Source organism: Diorhabda carinulata, chromosome 9 (genome assembly GCF_026250575.1).
Source record: "Diorhabda carinulata isolate Delta chromosome 9, icDioCari1.1, whole genome shotgun sequence".
Lineage (NCBI taxonomy): Eukaryota > Metazoa > Arthropoda > Insecta > Coleoptera > Chrysomelidae > Diorhabda > Diorhabda carinulata.
In genome coordinates, this window is record NC_079468.1 from 19,875,695 (window position 1) to 19,895,818 (window position 20,124).

The 20,124-nt window shown below is 33.2% G+C and overlaps 1 protein-coding gene across 1 annotated transcript in view; it reads left to right on the forward strand.

Annotated features, from left to right (window-relative positions):
• Positions 1-5,251: 5,251 nt before the first annotated feature.
• LOC130897789 (potassium voltage-gated channel protein eag-like) overlaps positions 5,252-20,124 on the forward strand; it is a 39,482-nt gene continuing 24,609 nt past the window's right edge. Inside the window, exons 1-3 of the mRNA XM_057806693.1 lie at positions 5,252-5,371; positions 10,765-10,886; positions 12,731-13,126. Of these exons, the coding sequence (XP_057662676.1) occupies positions 12,731-13,126 (396 nt within the window). The 5' untranslated portion in view covers positions 5,252-5,371; positions 10,765-10,886. The remainder of the gene's footprint in view (positions 5,372-10,764; positions 10,887-12,730; positions 13,127-20,124) is intronic.

The window sequence follows — 20,124 nt, forward strand, 5'->3', positions numbered from 1 at the left end:
ATACAAAGTTCCCCTTGTTTTAACCTCTATTAACGTATCGTTTCGGATTACCTAATTTTTGTCTTATGTTAATGTGAAGAACGGTAGATTTACCTACATAATTCCTAATTATTATTGAATTCCTTAAGATTTATTGTACACTGACCGCTCCTAATGGGAAGCAACGTCATAGTTAAGTGAATCAAAGTGTCTCTTAGACATTTGAAATTCCATTAACGAATGAAATTACTTTCTTCTATTTTATATTGATGTGACTTCAACAACCATAAATATTATTAGTTAAAGCTTTTGTTTTTATTGTATACAAAATACTCAAATACTCTCAAAGATTAGTATTTGAGAGAGAATATACACGTATAGGGCTTCTTAATAGTTTTTTCCAACGAGTACAGAAATCAACCACTTAAACCACGGCTACCGGTTTGGTGAAATTATAGTTTCTCCAAAATATTCTTTGGAATTTATTTGTCAATTTGCTTTAAAAAATTATAACAATTTATTTATCAGAAGGACTGAATTGCCAGTTGTCAAATTAGACGTTTAAATTCATATCAACTTTTTTGTGAATTTGTAAATTGCCGGAAACATATCTTTGGTTATTACACCTCATATTGACAAAACTTGATGCAATGTTTCTAAACTGGTATATTCTGCTACCTTTTGCTGAAAATCTTGAATAGCGTTGTCGACTGATTTCAGTTTTCCTTTACACGTTTTTCAGTTGTGTAAATGATCCACAGCAACCCCTTTCGTAACTACTCGATAAATGGAAAATTCATTTACTCTAGTTAATTCAACAATTCTTATTATGATTGGATTATCAGAATGCTGAATATTCTCCTTTTTTAAACATTCGAATTTATTTAAAATAACTTGCTGTGTTTGTATATCTAAATCTTTATTGTCAAATTCATACTTGTTTATATTCTCACTACATTTGCAATTTCAATGTTTTCATTCGCCCATTGTCTAAAGAACGCCATATTTCTATTTATTTAAAGAAATTAATGAAATTAATGAATTAAATAAATCTCACCAAGCCACGCCACTGCTTATTGAAGATTGTCTAGCAGGAATATTTTGAAGAAATTGTGTACATACGCTTCCAGGTAGCTTCGGCCAATAGAAATACATTTGTGTTTACGATTTTATGTTTTCATTGGTAAACACTAGAGATGATGCCCATGGAATAGTTTTGCCAAGGTCTCAAACAGCTTGTTATTGTTGGGGTTAAGACATAGAATACGATGCGCCATACTTTGAATATTAAAGTTTTCTTTTTGTATGGTAATTTAATAAACAAAGTGAAAATTGGTGACCACCATTATTCGAGATACCCACTATAGAATAGTGTATAGTTTCTTAAATACAAATTTGAATCGAGCCTTCCACGAGCATAAGTAAGCATCCCAAACATAAATTTGAATACATGGAAAGAAAACATGAAAACAACACAAAAAAAAGATCCTAGGTTTTCCGAGACAACCTACTAGAAGACACTCCCCACACGGTAATTCCGCACTTCATAAGCAAATGCCGAGTTATACATCTGGGACAGCTGTGAATAAGGCGATGAACTACTCGGACTAGATCTTGCCGAAGAAGGCTGGAAATGGTTTACCCGAAGCAGCGAAAACACAACATTAAGACGGACAGACAACCAGAATGTATAGCAAGCTAAACAAAAAATAAGACTTCCTGAACGTCCCATAAAACTCAGGGAAAAGGAAGGAGGCTACGCGCGAAACTGCGACGCGAACGAGGATGAGGACTTGTCGCAATGACAATGAAATGGTGGAATGTCCTGCTTCGTATCCATCCGTGGATTTATGTTTGAGTAGATTCTTAGAGGGACGGGCTTTCGGACGCGCGCGAGTTTGTGTGTGCCTGTATGTTTATCCACGTACATCTCCGAAATTATTAATTGGATTTTAACCATTATTTCTAACAATTTTTTCATACAAATGCAATGAAATTTCAATACAGTTTTCTATTTGTGTAAGCAACTAAGTAGGTAAAAAAAATTAAATGAAAACAAAACAATTTGTGTGATAATAAATGTTAAGGACTTGGAACCCACTTTGTAGTTATGCCACTGTTAATTAGGAATTATTGTGTTTCGCGTCTATTTTTCAAATGCACACCACAATTCAGAGAATAGAACGAACAGTCGGATAGTACACTTCAAATCGATAAAATTTATTTTTATCAATATCATTATTTAATGTATTGTATGATACAATCTAAGTTCGTATTATTTATTATTCGCTTTGCCTCTAAGGTAGTTCCGTCGTGAATAAAAAGTTCGAGAGCATGAAAATTTTTCTTACATCGTTCCAATTACGAGAGTTACATGAAAAGTTTCAGAGCTAACAAGGAAACAAGACATTTTTTCCATAATTAATTTTATTTTTCCTATTAAGTCCAGCCTTTTTAAGCCTTCTAAATGATAATTGCCGTTTTTCTTCTCAAAATAAGCGTTTACGTAATCGATAAAATCCTCTATCCTGCTAGTAAAACTTCGAGGTTAGGAAACAAGAAAATGTGGCTACGGGCCACATCTAGTGAATAATGTGAGTGAATAATTCGAAAGGCAATTCATGAATTTTACCCACAGCGATCACTAAAATGTGAGAAAGTGCGTCGTTCTGATGACAAAATACTTGTCAATTACGGTCACTTTCTTGCAATTTTTCCCTTTACCTTATGAAGAAATGATGCGTAATACTCTTTTACTTAAGCCGTGTGAATAAAGCCTAGAAAACGTTCATTGGAATACGCTATTTATCCAAAATGAGCAAACAATTCACCCAACACACGGATAGTTTACGATTGCAAAGTTTATGGCCATTGCGTTCTTTTGATATGCCGACAACCACTTCTATCTCTCTAGCCCCAATCCGATGGTTGTTGAGTACCATTTGTTGAAATTTTTCAATAATATCACGGTTTTCACGGTTTTTGGACCGTCTTGAACTCGTTTCAATGAAAATGTTCAAAGTTCTGTGATCTTTAATAATAGTGCAGAGTCTCTGTACACAGAGTCCAACTTCTATCTGCGTGGGCATATTACTATTCAGAAACAAATATTTAATGACAGCTCAATAGTAAATTTTATAATTTTCAGAAAGATTTTCACAACGATCCATGTCTAATATTGTCAAATTTCAAACTAAGCATCAAAAATGGATGAAATTTTAGTGAGAATGTCTCAACGCATAATCAAACATATTTTCCTACCCTTGATAAGTGCTGGTGGAGATCGGAATCTTTTCAGACAACCCCATATTATATTACAATGACAATATTAGATATAGGAACTAAAAATCCGGTGGAAGAAGTTTTTGAGAGATTCGAACAAAATTTTCTTACACGTTTCGTAGTTATAGACATCTGAGCTTTCAATCTTTCAATAAAATCCACGTTGTATAATATCTGCTGTTAAATGCTTTTTAGATTCAGTTATATTATATTGTTTTGTTACAAAAAATCTGTTTTTATGATTTTATCATGTATAACACTAATAAAAGTTTTCAATTTATTTCTGTAGACGTCAAAAAAATTGAAATATTGAATTTTCTCAGACCAGATACGAACCCGGAATCTACAAGTTTGACGGGACGGAGCATTAACACTGAGCGACAAGAATATTTTTGTCGTATATGGGTTGTTTTACTTACTATTCTTTTCAAAACAATTCATAAATTAAAGTAGTTTTCTAAACAAAATAAATTTGACTCAAACTGATCAAAAATTTAATGACTTTTCTTTAACACCACAAGTTGTCTCATCAAATTAACTGCCAAAGAGTCAAGGCATATAAATTTTGAAGTAACAACAGGGATTATAAATTTTTATTTTATTATTTTTCTTTTATTTCCACATATTTTTTCTCGTCATGATTTATTATAAATTCTATTTTTTCTGTCTCAATATTCATATGCCATTATTTGTTTTGATTTATTAATTTTAAATCCATAGATATTGCATGATCCTGATATACCAAACATCACAAAGTTAATCCACATTTCTCCCAAATACCTTGAGGGATCCTTGATCTTTCTTATAATTCCTCATCGTCATACCAATCAATCTTTTGTGGTTGATCTATATCCTTCACAAGTCAGTAGATAGCACTCACCCTGGAATGTTACGTTTATAGCATTTACGAATTACTTGATTTAGTTTAGATTATGTATGCTGATTTTTTTTGTCGAAAGCCTTTTTGATACCCCCAAGGTAGCATTCAAACCTACTAAAACAATTAGGTACTACTTGGAACAATATAGTTATTTATAGAAATGACATAATAGGAAAAAAAATAAAATGAATTTGCTCTGACTATAAGTAGAATATATCCTTGTATTTTAAATGAAATTTCCAGATTTTATTTTACCAATGAGACCTCATTCTGTTCATGATTTTGTCTCTTAAGGCCGCTTAACATGATGCAAGACAACCTGCAATTTTTCTTGATCAAAAGCATGCGCAGATTGTTTTATGCCAGATATAGAATTTGCAACTTTATCGGTTTGATGTTATTTTATTGAGTGCAAGCTGCAATTCTAGGGAAAAATCTAGTTATTTTGGGCTCAATAGATCAGCTGATTTTCGTAAAACTTTATTTTCATTGTAAATCTAGGCACAAAATATTAATTTGAGGTTAGGATTTTGATTAATACTATATTTTGTATATCACACTCCAAAAGCAAATTAACAGAAGTTATAATTAATGCTAGTGATGCACTGACCAGTTTTTTCTTGTTTACTTTACCTAGTTTTGTTATTTTCATTTTTAAACCGCACACAATTATTAAATAAAATGCAATTTTCATATATGCAATATATTGACATTGTCTTGTATCATGTCACGCGGCCTTTAGAGATAAACATATCTCGAAGAAAATGAGTCCAAGTTATTGAATTCTGGACCATGGAAATACAATTCCTCATCCAATATATTTCCAAAATTTAATAAGATTAATCAGTGAAGAGGTTCTTCAGGTTTGTCGTGAAACTTAATTCAATTGATAGTTTAGAAGTTATATGTATTTATGTAAATGATTTAAACATTATTCTGCTCTCACTATTTTACGCTGGAACTACCTTAAACTCGTTGCTCGTACTGCAATGGCTTTATTATGTCGAATAGTGAAAAATTACTTTTACTAATATTATTATTTTACTAATAAACACGTGTAATGATAAATGTCTTATTTTTATCAATTTTTATTTTTAGAAACACCACTATGGCTGCTTCTTCAGATATCGCCGATAAAAAACGAACGAGATTTGGTTGTGCTCTTTTTGTTAACATTCAGGGATATCACAGCATTGAAACAACCAATAGAAACGGACGATACAAAAGGAGGTAAATTCAAAATATAACAAATATATCGAGTTTATGCAATTGAAACTTTCGTAAAATGAATTTTTATATTTTGATATGCTAAATTCAGAAATATATAAACTCCTGTTAACCTCGTTATTTTATCATGCACATTAATTCTTATTAATGTCCCGAATATGGAAAATTCCGGTCTAAAATTGGTCTAAATAAGTTCGAACCCTGAACTAAATGATCGAATTACTCTGATAATGTCCACTTACGATCCCACTTTATTTTTTTGGAGCACTTTCTTTCTTGAAACATTAATCGAAATATAACGTCCATAATCTTTCTAAAGAATCAGCTCATTCCATCTAACCCACTTCTACCTTTTTTTTTTCGATGTAACTCGGGGTATTTTTTGCTTTTTCCAATTTCATATACGAAGGATACTAATACAGTGAATCTGTGATATCTATTACTGTTCAGCTTGATCATATATTTGAGTAATTCAAATCTATTGTAATTCACAATCAACTATCTGGTATGTTCGATACTGAGTTACTTCTACTTTCCGTACTTGCCTGATGTAGCTCCGTATCGTTGTTTTCACTTGAAAGTTGCCTTTGGGAAAGAGGTTTTCTAAAAGATAAACTGCCTTAATCAAATACCAATTATATGATGTAAGACATATTGTACATTGTACCTTCGAAAGCTGTTGCATTAATTTCTGTTTTCGCTTTGGAATATATGAATTCAAACAATTAGAATCAGAAATAACTAAAAAGTATTTTCTTTTTCTCTATTCTGAATGTTCAGAACTTCGGTATTATTTCTAAAAATTTATTTAGAGACAGATCTCATTTCTCATTCAACGACGTCTGTTTCTTGTCTTCGAACAGCTCTTTCACTCCATGCTATACTTCTACGGCGATTCGTGATTTCGTTCTAATTTTTTCACTAATTGAAGAATACTTGCGTTACCTAGATACGAGATATCGCTGAATTTTCAATATTTTAAAAACTAGGGAACAAAAGATTTTTTTAGCTAAAATAGAATCCTATCGTATTCTTCAGGTGCCATCTCCATTTAATGAAGGTTGGTGACAATTTCAGCGTACTTATTTCGGTCCTTAGTGATGCGAATTAAAGATGATGTGTCCATATCAGTCCAATCGCGTATGTTTTTCAACCAAGAATGTTGTCTACGACCAGGTCCACGTTCTCCTTCGATTTTTTCTTCTATTACCTGACCAAGAAATCAAGAAAATTCCAGTGACCTCTGGTATCTCAGATGAGGAAATTTGGAGAAAGTGTCAAACATTTAGATCTCCCCTACAAAATATGTGATTAATGCTAGAAGAGACAGACAGTAGAAAAACCTTTCAGTAGAAAAGGTTTGCCGCAGATTCAAACGAATTGGTGGGTTACATCATACAGACATCTGAATGACAAGACATCAAATAACAAACGGTACGTCAATATTTGACGACAACGATCTTTATGAATCAAGAGTCAGGTCAAATAGTGTTGGAGAATGCAGATCAAATAAGGAATTTTGCAACCCAATAGTGTGGATCAGGAGTTTATCGCGGACTAGAGTCTGCCGACTGCCTAGGGAGTTGACGAGTTGACAGAATTCCGGCGGATGAGAAAATTATCGATAACTAGCAGTCATTCGGTTGACAGCTACGATAAGAGAAAGTCTGTCGCGTTTTCTTTTCATCGTAAATCGCTTTTAGTTCTGCCTCAACCCACTTTTTCTGCTAGTCGTGATCATAAATTATTAGAAAATGGGTAGTGATTCATTGAATCGAGATGAGTTTGAACAAAAACTGAAAGATGCGTTAGGTTAGGTTAAAGTTTTATGAAAATAGAAGCCGTTCGAGGTGTAACATATAAAAGTTGTATGAAAATAGTCAACTCCTTAGGCAGTCTGCAGAATGCCGGATTCTGCCAAATGCCTACGACAGATCGACAACAAAGAGCGGTGACCTAGTTTAAGGGTTTTCAGACGGTTGGCAATTTGAAACATCTGTACTCCATGGTGACTAAGTTACTAACAATACGATCATAAAGGCCAGAAGGTGTTAAGAATGGTTCCCTAGCACTGAAAAAAGATCTAGACGAAGCACTCATATGTTATAACGAAAGTTTTTCTAATATTGCATATACCAGGAATTTCAGGCGGTCCAAAGTGGATACCTGTCTATTCATTGGGAAAAATATTTGGCTGTTCTTATAAGTAGACGACATATTATTAGTTGGAATTGATAAAAAAGTAGCGTCGACTATAAATGCGCGCAAGCAAGAAATTGGAGCCAAATATTTATGAAACGTGAAGTGTTTTATTGGTTTGAAAATGGAGGTGATATTTTCATATATTTTATTTAATGTTGAGGTGAATATATTATAATAACAACATTATTAAGGGCAGTAAAGATAGACAGTAATGAAAATTTTAATGTAGCTTCCTACGTCATTACTATAACAGAGGGAATTCTTACATTTATTGTAAAAGACATTCAACGACTGCCTGCTATAAAATTCACAAAAGTATATTAAGAATATTGATGATAATCTTTCTTTTATGTAGTGCTGCTTTAATGCATTCGATATTTATAACTCACGACAGAAAAGTTTGGATACTGAAAGGAAACAGTTCTATACGTCATATTTCAAATTGTAGTTTTTGAATCATTCTCAAATTACCCAGAACATCCGTAATACATATTTTCAAAAAACATGATTTATTTTTCTCGTGGGAAGGACAGAGAGAAATAAAAGTCTTGTGACAGGATGGATGATTTAGATATTTGAATGTTTGTCGCTAATGAAAAGATCATGAATAGCACTGAAAGAAATAATAATACTAATAAGACTAAGTACATAGTTCATAATGGAGAAGGATACAGCAATGAAACAGTTTAAATCCATTACTCTTAATGATAATTATGGACTAGTTAGTCGAGAGCATGGAATGACAATTTGAACACCTCTGTATAATAATTTCTTATATAAACATGAAGCACGTGAAAATGATGATGTGCTGACGATGCTTTCACTACAGTAAATTATGAGAATGAGATGACAGCTATAGAAAATCCGTAGATGTTGAAAATTATTAATAAAAGTCAAGGTTGAAACTTTAGAATGTTCAACTTAGAAGTGTGTTGACAGAAGGGAATATAGATGGAGATATAACAAATATATATCAAAAAACCTACCACGCTCCGATGTAAACAATACCAAGGCACAAATTTTTACAGACATAAAGAATGAAAAATATAACGCAATACACAGTGTAATTATTAAACTGTGGGTTATGATAAAGAACGAAGAGTAACATAACAACAAACAATAATAGAAGGACACAACACAGTGGAGTAAACGGCTACAAGTGAAACCAGAGCATAAAAAAAGAGAAAAGGTAGAAGAAAATTTTCATAAACAGGATAAAGTATTTGTCGACAACAGTAAAACTTCATTGATATTTTTGATAACTATTCCTGTTTCTAGAGAAAATTATGATAACATCAGCTCCTCTTCTTCGATAATTTACAGAGTCTTCTATAAATTTAAATTAGATTCTTGAAATGGAACCCAGCAGCTTCTATAAATTTTGGCTCCAATTTTGTTAATTGCCTCATATAATTACCGATACTTTGGGAATCATTTATAATAGTATTACAAAAAATTATAATACCATCAACGACATTATCGAAAAACATGGTGATTTTCTTCTGTTCAAACATATGAGTTACGGGATTTATTTATCTCTTGTAAATTGGGTTTCATCTGTACATAGTGTCCTGCACAACATCAGTCGGAAAATGGCATTTTCGACAGAAGTAACAGAAACTTTACCAAAGCTTAAATAATAGTACGTTAAAAATTAGAAAACGATGGGTAATCCACCTTAAAAAAAGGATTTACAGCGCCAAAAGCCATAGCCATAATCCACATAGGGTTGAAAGGCTTGATGATGATGATGACCGTAAAGATATAGTTGGATCTATACATAACACATCACTCAATGAGTTGTATGACAAAAATCGAATTTGTTCATCAATGTAATATTCTTCAAGAGCAATACAATTTTTCCAACGCTTCTCGAACTTCTCAATGCCGTGCTTGTAGAAGTATTTGTCTTTTGCCTCTAAACTGACGAGCATTTTTTTGAGATCAAGACTATATGGTAGATGAGGAAGTAATTCGAAGTATAATTCGCTCAATTTAACCATCTTTGCCATTAAATCGGTGCATTGCTTGGTGAAATAGTGGGTTTTTCTTCGAAATATGAGTCGATGAACAATATTTCATGCGCATCCTAAAATACTGAATCCATAACCTTCCCAGCTGACTATTGTGCCTTTGAACGCTGCATATGATGATCGTTTTGATTTCGGAGTAAAGTAATGGATCCATCTTTCATCTATTGTCACATTTTTATGCAAAACATCCGATTTATTACGTGTAAACATGGCCAAACACTGTTCTGAATAATCAACAAGTTGTTGTTTTGGACAAACTGTGATTAAACGCAGCACCCAATTTAAAATACGCTTTCTCATGGTCAAATATTCATGCATAATTAACACACTGCATTTTGATATCTTTACAGCCTAAGCTATCTCAAGCACAATTAGAAATAACCAATTTCTGGACTTTTTTGTTCTTCTCTGTAGTAACCACCTCAATTGGATAACCAGAACGTTCACCATCATCTGTGTCTGTACGACCACGCTTAAATTCAGCAAACCAATCGTTTCGATGGAGTAGAGTCCGTATAATAGTTTTGAAGCTATTGCTGAGCTTGTACAACTTTTTTTTATCAAGAAGCTATGATGAATTAACACGTGCAATTTGTTTTGAATCCATTGTTCTGAAAAGTAGCTTCACTTAATCTTGTCACTTTTTTCTGACTGATCGAAATGTGAAACATGCGTAAACGCTAAAGACAATTAAATTTAAAGTTACTTCCACAAATCAACCTGTAAATTAGTAAGGAAGAGAATTTTACGCTTTTAGCATTCTGTATAATAAGATTGATAATTTCTCTTGCTCTAATATTAATATTTATTTTGTAGTTTATATTTATATTTAGTATGTAGTGCGTATATCTTAAAATATATGTTAACAGGATTGAGCTGATATCGATTTACGATTTTCTTTCTCCATAATAATAAAAGATAGTAAAAACGCCTTTGCTTGGTAGTCAGGCAATCATTCGAACGATTGTTTTGGAACTGATAGTGATTTAGATCTGAAAAAAAAACACGACTATAAATTAAAATATGATCGCAGTATAAAAGAATTGCACTTGGAAGTAAAAACTTTCTTATTTCATAAGTTGTAGACTTAGTTAATCTACAATTATCAATTTATTTTCGTTATGTTTAGTAGTCTCGACTCTTACTTGGTTTTTGTTAAAGGTCTATCAAAATTCGCAAAGCTTGCAAGATCTGTAACAAGAAGTCGATCTGTTCTGGTATCGCAGTTCTCATCACATCTGCCAAACCTCAAGGATGCCACCAAACAGTCACATTTGGCACAGGTAATTAGTCAAAAGCCTTTTATAGAATCGAAATTCAAATTCAAAAATTACTAAAAATTTGCTTTAACCAGTCCAAATTTCGTTTATTAAATAAGAGAAAGATAATTATGTTTATCGGGACTCAATGAGTTATTATGATGAAGGATTTTCTAACTGCCCGGGAAGTTAGGAAATCATCATTAACTTTTTCCATTAAGGAATATCGCCAAACGGAAACAACCCGCAATCATTTTCCTAAATTTTGTAATACATACATAACTCTTCTAATTTTGCTCCCGAAAATTGTGGATATTCAAATTATAGCAAATCTTCTGTCTTTCGTATTTCTCTGGTATTGTCATTAATCATCGTATATTTAAGCTTCACTTTGCCGAATAGGAATGGTATTATCCACTACCAATTTGACCCCTAATGAGGTTGTGCCGCAAATATGCTCTCTAGATCATCTGTTGGCGTGGATCAGTCCCCATAGTCCATGTCTACACTTTCTCACTTATTTCCTGCCACAAATTCCTATTTCCTGTTTTTTCCTTCTAGTTTATAACTTCTACTCTGTTTAGGTTCGAGTCCTGCCGCATCTTTTCCTACCACCGGAATCCCATTACTTCATAATGAATTCTATAGATTTTGTTTCTGTCCACCATACATACCCCAACCACCTAACGCGCTGAGTTATTATTTTTACTTCAATTATCTCTCGTTTCGTCCAATATTCCCCTTCACTAACTTTTACTGGTCGTATTATTGTTTTTATTATTTCTTTTTCCGTTCTTTTCAATTTTTCTTCATCATTTCTTGTTAGTGTAATTGTTTCAGCTGAGTACATCATTACTGCTCTAATCATCTTTTTATATATGTTGATAACTTTCGAATAATTTCCTATTAGCAAGAGAAGTTCTATTTGTATTATTTTTTTTCTTCTATATCAGTATTCCTGTCTCCTCTATTATTGATCATAACACCGAGGTACTTAAACTTTTCTACATCCATAAATTTACGCTGGCCAACTTTCACCTTTCCCCCTTGACATTGCTTTCCCAATCCCATTACTTTTCTTTCGTTTCCATTGGTTTTTAGGCCCATTCCGTTTCCTTCTGTTACTAGATCGGTCAACATTGCCTCCATTATAAATTTTTTGGTTACAAGTTATAAATCATTAGAGTAGACGATTATTTGTCCACCTTCTTCTTCTTAAAGTGTCATCTTCGGACGAAGGCGACTATCATGGCTATTTTATTCACAGCACAACAATTGGTTTGATGTGCAGTTAAACCACTCCCTTAAGCTTCGCAGCCATGATATTCTTAGTCATCCTACACCTCTCTTTTCCTCTCATTTCTCCACCACTTGATCTTAAATTCCCTTAGTGAATTTTCCTCATTATACATTCTAATGTTGTGTTTGCATATTAACCGTGAAAATCAGTTTTCGATTAACCCAACTTATAAACTACTTGTGGTTTTTAACGTGCATATAATCGTCCATCTGAGCTACTCATCCATCAAATAGAGGGTAGATTTTATACCACATACCCTTCCAGCATGTAATAATACAAACTCGTTGAAGAAATTTATTTGGTATGATTCACATATTGTTTGCTTGCTGTTGTAACATTTTAACATTGATCTGAAGTTGACGTTGATTTCCAATGTTTGGAAAATTAGACCTAGATTGGGTGACTTCTTTCTGAATAGCCACTGCTGCCATATATTCATCTTCCGAAACAAATTTCTCAATTAAATTTAATTTTTTATCTCTTCTAATTGAAAGTCCTACCAAGCGCTTCAAAAATTGATTATTTTTTTTTAAATTAAACTTTCTAATGGTTTTTATATTTATTTCAGATGATGAGTCTGAGTGCAGACATAATGCCCCAGTACCGTCAAGAAGCCCCCAAGACCCCTCCACACATCCTTCTCCATTATTGCGCCTTCAAGGCTATTTGGGATTGGATAATTCTTTGTTTAACTTTTTATACAGCCATTATGGTTCCTTACAACGTAGCCTTTAAGAATAAAACATCGGAAGATGTATCTCTTCTGGTTGTGGACTCAATTGTTGATGTGATATTCTTTATCGACATAGTATTAAATTTTCACACGACCTTCGTTGGACCTGGAGGAGAAGTAGTGTCAGATCCCAAGGTCATCAGGATGAATTATTTGAAGAGTTGGTTTATCATCGATTTATTAAGTTGTTTACCGTATGATGTCTTCAACGCCTTTGATCATGATGAAGATGTAAGTTTACATTATCTATCATCAGACAATTATTGAATTCGTAAAAATTTGAAATATAAAACCTTTCAAAGTGCCACTAGACATTATATGGCCACCACAAGATAGGACATAGCTGCAATTTGCTGAAGGTTAGATATCTGGAAAAAGTTTTTCTTTTCTCTTGCGTGTTGCTCTTCAGAGACGGAACAAAATGTTTTGGGGAGTTATCGGACTCCAACCGAAGAGACAAACTTCTGTACCACAAGAATGGTTCATAGTATATTAGTCAAAACAATTGTGCAGAAGTTAATTATTCCAACAAATATTAATCTCACTGTTCCAAGCAGAAACCGCATCAATTTTACTCTGTGGTGAACTGATTGAAGAGACTCGCTACAAGGGTAGAAACTTCGTTATTTTCTTGAATGATGACACACACAACTGACCCAGATATGATCCGTTCTCAGAAATCAAGTCTAAATAGGTCTTTAAACATGTTCTAGAAGAGATAATCCTTCATGCAATTACCTAATCTTGGGTAACAGGTCTCGAAGGCTATTTGAGAAATGTAGAGATGGAGATATTGGTTAAAGAAGGATCAGCAAAAATCATCTGGTAGTGTTGCGGCCAGCTTTCTTGAATTTAAAAGCATCTATTAAAAACTGAATGGTCTCCGATTTAATGAGCTTAAAGATAACAACAACATACGAAGAGATTCATGAAATTTTACCGGCCTGAGTTTACACCGACTTCACAAGCCACGTTCGTGTGGTGGTCAGTTTAATACTAGGTCAACTCACAGAACATTATAAACAATAAGTACTTCTACAACTGGGGTGCACTGTATGAGCTTAATTTTAGTGTCAAGACTGTGAGGTCTGAATAAAAGAAAGGAAACGGCAATTCAATATTTCATATGGGATATCACAATAAATATTTCAGGTTACAGCTGCAGAGGATCCGTATTAGCCATCACAGTTTTATACAAACTCTAATATTACGCGAGTTTCAGTTTGATTTTTCATAATAAGTCAATGTACTAAGAAAGAAACTTTCATTCTGCAAATAATCTTGATAGTAATCAGTAATAGAAATATAAATAAGCAGCTTGTAATAATATTAGTTAACGTGATAAACAGTCAATCTTCTTAACAATAAATATTTTAAGATTGATCAGTAGAGAAAGCATGCAAACAGTACATCTATTTTTAAAACACGGTTAGCAAAGTAACTGTTATTGTCGTATATAAAAATCATTTTAGATTACTCCTACAATGTTTTGATAAAAAGATGATTGAATATCTAAATTGTAATTTTATGAGATAAAGTGTCCGTATGTGAAAAAATCAACTATCTAGCTCTGTTCTCATCTATTTATTAGAAGCCTTCTGGATACATAACGAATCTCTACAAAAACATTGAAGGTCAATTGTTTAACAAAACAAAGTTGGAAAAGAGCCATACATCATTTTTTCAAGTCTAGAATTAAAGTGAGCAAAAAAATTAGCCGTCAACGTGTCTTTAGAGTGGATGATGTGTGTTCTCCAATCCGTGGATAATAACTGACGTATTTCTTCACATATCAAATAGAATTGAATGGAAAATAACAAAAAAGTGTAACTATCGATTAAAAAACAGAAAAATTCGAGTGTTTGTCTTCATCCTATTTTCCATCGTATTTTTTTTGAGTTCTAGTAAAGATAATATTATCGATTGTCGACAAATTATTCTGCTCATGTGTAGAGGCAAAATATTCTGGAAAAACCAAAATTTGGTCTTTGCGAATTTTCATCCCGTTACGGGAAGTGGGTATTAGTCTAGTTAAAGTTGCAAATTGGATTTTATAGTTAGCTTGTTATCACCGTTCTCTTTACTTAGTCGATAATACGGTTATAATGAGTTTCATATGCATGCATTCTATATTGAGTATTGTTCATAAATTAAATCAATATTGAGCATTATCGTAACATTATGTACATAACTGAAATGTTCCAAGGTAACAGAAAGAAACAAAAGAATGTACAGTGGATAGAATGAGTCCTAAGGGACAAACTTTACAGCTGAATATCGAGATTAGTGATGGATAAATTTTAATTAACCACAGCAGTAACCATAGATCAACCATATCCTCTAGATAGCCAACTCGAGCTCTCGCTTCACTGCCATCTCTTGGTTCATTCGCAGTACTAAACCTACACGGAAACAACAGTTTCTTTTGTCTAGTTATTTTTTGGAACAAATCAATGGAGTTTCGGTTGGTATAACTCCATTGAGTTGCTCCGAATCTACTCGACATAACTGCAAACCCGATCTATAACTTTGCCGACTAAAGCATACTGGTGTCGTCGTTCAAATCCAAAAAACTCGGGTAACACCCAAATCCGTAGGCAGCAACAGATCATCATCATCAATATACAATATCTTAAAAACGTTCTCGAGTGGGGTAGAAGCAATGCCGCAAAGAAGCAGGCTGCTATTTTTTTAAAGAAAGCTAGCACTGCAGCTCAGGATTTGGTCCTTTCTGGACATAAAATATCACCATCATCGCATTTTCGATTGTTGGGTAATGGGTGACCGCTTTAGCCAAGACAGCTTCACAAAAACTTGGAGCCCTCGTTAAGACCAAAAAGTTTTATACCTCGCAATAGCTCCTTATTCTCTACAAGGCCCAGATTCGTGCATCTTCGGAATATTGCTCATAAATTTGGAGCTTGGCTTCCAAGCGTACCCTTAAGATGCTCGACTCAATACAGATGAGAGCAGTTCGACTTATAGGCGATTTAGATTAACCAGAAACCTGACTGACCTGACTTTGTTATACAGTTACTACCACGGCAAATGCTCTTTCGAGCTGTTCAATTTAATCTCTCCCAGAGCAGTTTTTACAAGATCTAATCGACAGGCAGACGAGGTTTATGAACACCGAGCTCACCTGCAGACGCTCAGAACGTCAATTTATTGGAGCTCCTTTCTTTGGAGGAGTGCAGTCCTGTGGAATCAGCTACCAGGACACGTCTTTCCCGAACTATAACATACAGAAGTTCAAGATCAATATCCCAGGCATCTACATATGGCAGGCACTAGTCGGACTATACGAGCATAATAGGATTGATATTCATTTCAAATCATTTCTTGCTCAGTTTTTCCAAAGCACACTGATTTCATAAAAATATTGAGGCCTGCGACGATGAGACGATAAAACACCAGACGGTTTCCAAAAGATGTTTTGTTTTATAGTAAGAGTTAACCTAACCTGGATTAGGAGGCCCCATGTGCTTAAAAATCTTAAAAAGGAACGCGATTATGCAGATCAGAAAACAAATCGAATGTACTAAATTACTTCATAGGGAGACTGCGGATCTTCGAAAAAATTGGTTAAGCATGAAGTCGTTTTTATGATAAAAACGGTCTATCACGCAATCGAAAAATTAAATTCATAAATCCTTACTTACGATCGACCACCATATAAAAGTTTACATAAAGTTTACATAGAAAGAAAAGCAACAGTAAATCAAATTGAGTGGACATTCAAAAATCAAGCCACTCATTTATATTTTCGCAATTATAAAAACCCATGTCATTCAAAAATAATCGATAATTCGGCCATTATCTTTGCAAAGAGATTTAATGAACAAGTTTCTCCTCAGAGACGAGTAAGGCACATTTTGCTCTCTATACGATAAAGAAAATGTAGAGATGAATTTGATATTTCAATAAGAAACATGTAATCATATTAATTTACTTTCCAACTTCCTAAATCATCGTTTCAAGTGAAAATTCACTAAAAACTAGTGAAAACTACTCATTTCACGAGTTCATCTTCAAAATTCGTATAAATCAACAAAGAGAATACTCTTTAAGATAAAACTTTCGGACACCTTAGACAATATGAAAACTTTATCAAAGTTCACTCTAACTTTTTCAAGACAGTCGTGTTTGAGTTGAAGAATTCTGTAGACGAAATGAATTTCAAGTATATTTACACTAACAAAATATAAATTAAATATATATATATATATATATATATATATATATATATATATATATATATATATATAGAATCAACATATTCTCATCTTAATTGGATACAATTATTACAGCGAACCTGCAAAGTCTCTAGACCTTTCAAAAAAAGTGTTTCTCCTTTCTCCAAACCAAACCTCCACAGTTTTTATTACCTACTCGTTGGAAGGAAATTTACGACCTTTTAAACTTTTTTTCAGTAGAGGAAAGAGATGATAGTCGGACGGAGCCAAATCTGGTGAATAAGGGGGGTGTTCTAGTAATTCAAATCCTAAATCGCGAATTTTTTGCAGGGGCATAGTCCTGAAAAAACAAAAAACCTTTGGATAGCTTTCCGCGTCTTTTCTCTTCAATTTTTTTCCGTAGAGTGGTCAGTAATGTCGAATAGTATCTCCAGTTATTGTTCTCCCCTTATCCAGAAAATTTATTAATGATTACTTCATGGCAATCCCAAAAAACTGAAGCAAGAACTTTTCCAGCAGATTTTTGGACACGAAATTTCTTAGGTCTTGGAGAACCAGAGTGTCGCCATTCCATCGATTGTTGCTTTGTTTCTGGATAGTAGAAATGTACCCAATTCTCATCCATAGTAATAATTCGGTTTAAGAAGTCTACATCGTTTTCAAATCTAGCACAGATCGAACGCGATCCTTCTACTCTTGCACGCTTTTGGTCAACATTCAAACATTTGCGGATCAATTTTGCAGCAATTTTTCTCATGACCAAATTGACGTGAACTATATGATGAACGCGTTCGTATGAAATATTCAGTGCTTCAGATATCCGTTTTAATACCATTCGGTGGTTTGATAAAATTATGTCATGAACTAAAATTTATCACTTTTGAAGCGTGCAATCCAATTTTTCACCAAGGGTATTAAGCATATCTTCATAAATCTTCTTACCTCTTAACCCTTTTAAATACAGGATTATCTTGGATATTCCTTAGAATGATATTGAAACGATAAAGGAAACAATTATTAATATGTTCATTGAATGCTATGTTTATGAATGATTCATTGATAAAGTGATTTAAAAAAAACTTACAAAATCTTTACAAAAAAAGTAACATTAACATATTTTTGAATCATACTGCTTCGTGAATCGTAAATTCATTTTTGTGTAGCGATAATCATTTGCAAAACATTTTATAAATATGTACTTAGAAATAAAAGCAGCCCTGTAGGTGTGTACAGTCTCGAGCACAAAAAAATTCGATAAAAGGAGGAAGACGAAATAGCCAGACCTTGAATGTACTCATCTACAAAAATTATCTAGTTACGAAACAATTTACTTAGCCGCAACACAACTCAACATATTTTTTTTCAATTAATAACATTAAAAATAATTAAACCTGTTCTATCACCATTAATATAAATAAATGAGAAGAAATTGAGATTTGCATGGCGATTTTTAGAAAATAATAGTAAAAATTTAATAATATAATAATAATAAAATATATTATTTAGCTACGTTACTAATCGCGACACTTATAACCTAGTCTGCTCGCTTCAATTCTAAATATGGGCGATTTCCAAAAAAATATCATATGTAACGTGGCACTAAAGTTTTTTTTTGTCACTCGTTTGGTTAGTTGATGGAGATTAATAGTAATTTCCAAACTCGTAACAAAAATTATGACTGATTATAAAGGCAATAACTTTATACATAAATAACTATTAGAAACCGTGTATAGGATCATTAGAAATCTCTTGAAAATTGAAATCTCATCATAACTATCCTTCCAATTTTCGATTATTGAGAAAACAAATAAATCTTGTGATCACAAAAATGCTACAAATAGTTTTTCTATCGGCGTGACGAGTGCATTAACGTAGCAGATGTTAAAAGTACCTTCTACCGGACAGGTTTCCAGATGATGTTAAAACCTAATACTGAATTTCATTGATTTATTATGTTTTAGCTTAGCATCAATTCCGTTGGTATTTATGAAACATAAAATGAGTTAAAACTTCAACATTTGTTGAGCAATCTTGTTTTGTCGTGTTAAATAGCTTGTCTCTCGTTTCAGCATTTCTCTGTACAAATGAAATAACACTTCAGATTAAGTAATTTCACAAATTATTTTTGAGTGATATGCGTTGAATGGTGTCTTTCTCCACCTTTTCACCTAGATATTTCTAGCTCAAAATCTGAGACACCTTACAATTTGAAATTGTTCCTTCTGTAAATTTAATTTTTGTTTCCGCGATACCAGTTTTCCAGCTAAAATATTCTATTCCGCTACATTCATAACTTAGTTATACCGGAAGTAGACGTCAAATTAGTTATTTCAAATAGAACGATCGATTTTCATTTTCGAATTCTACATGAATTGGAGCTTTTTCGAGATATTTCGATTTCTTTAAAAATTAAGTTCGCTTTCAATAACGATATCTCAGTTGATAACGAAGCTAGTGACGTGAAATTGTAACCAATGAACAATAAGCACTTTGTTCGCAGACTCACTTATGTACTATTATATTATATTACATACAGAGTGTTTTGAGCTTATCCGCCAACATGTACATTTCAATTTACTTAAAAGCTGCTTATTCCCAATATTTTATTACAAGGTTTGTTTTTTTCCAACTTCTGATGGACTGTAAGAAAAGATGAGTAAAATACAAGAAAGACTTTATTACCAAAAGTTTAGTACAATACAACTACTTATTTCTCGAAACAATCGCCTTGACGATCAAAGATCATCTGTGAACAATACTCTCATAAAATGTAGCTGCCAATAACTGGAAGTGAGTTGTGATGGTTTCTTTGAGCTTCACGTCAGTTTGGAAACGCAGCCCTTCAAGCTACTACTTCAGTTCACGATCGCTATAGGGACGGGCTTTGTCGTGGATCAGAAAATTTCCTGAACACAGCATATCTCTTCGTTTGTTTTGAATAATTCCCCTTAAGGGTCCAAACTTTCACAAAAGGAATCTGCATCAATTGTTGCTCCTGGCTGCAAGCACTCCTTTTTGGTCCCAAAAAAAGTT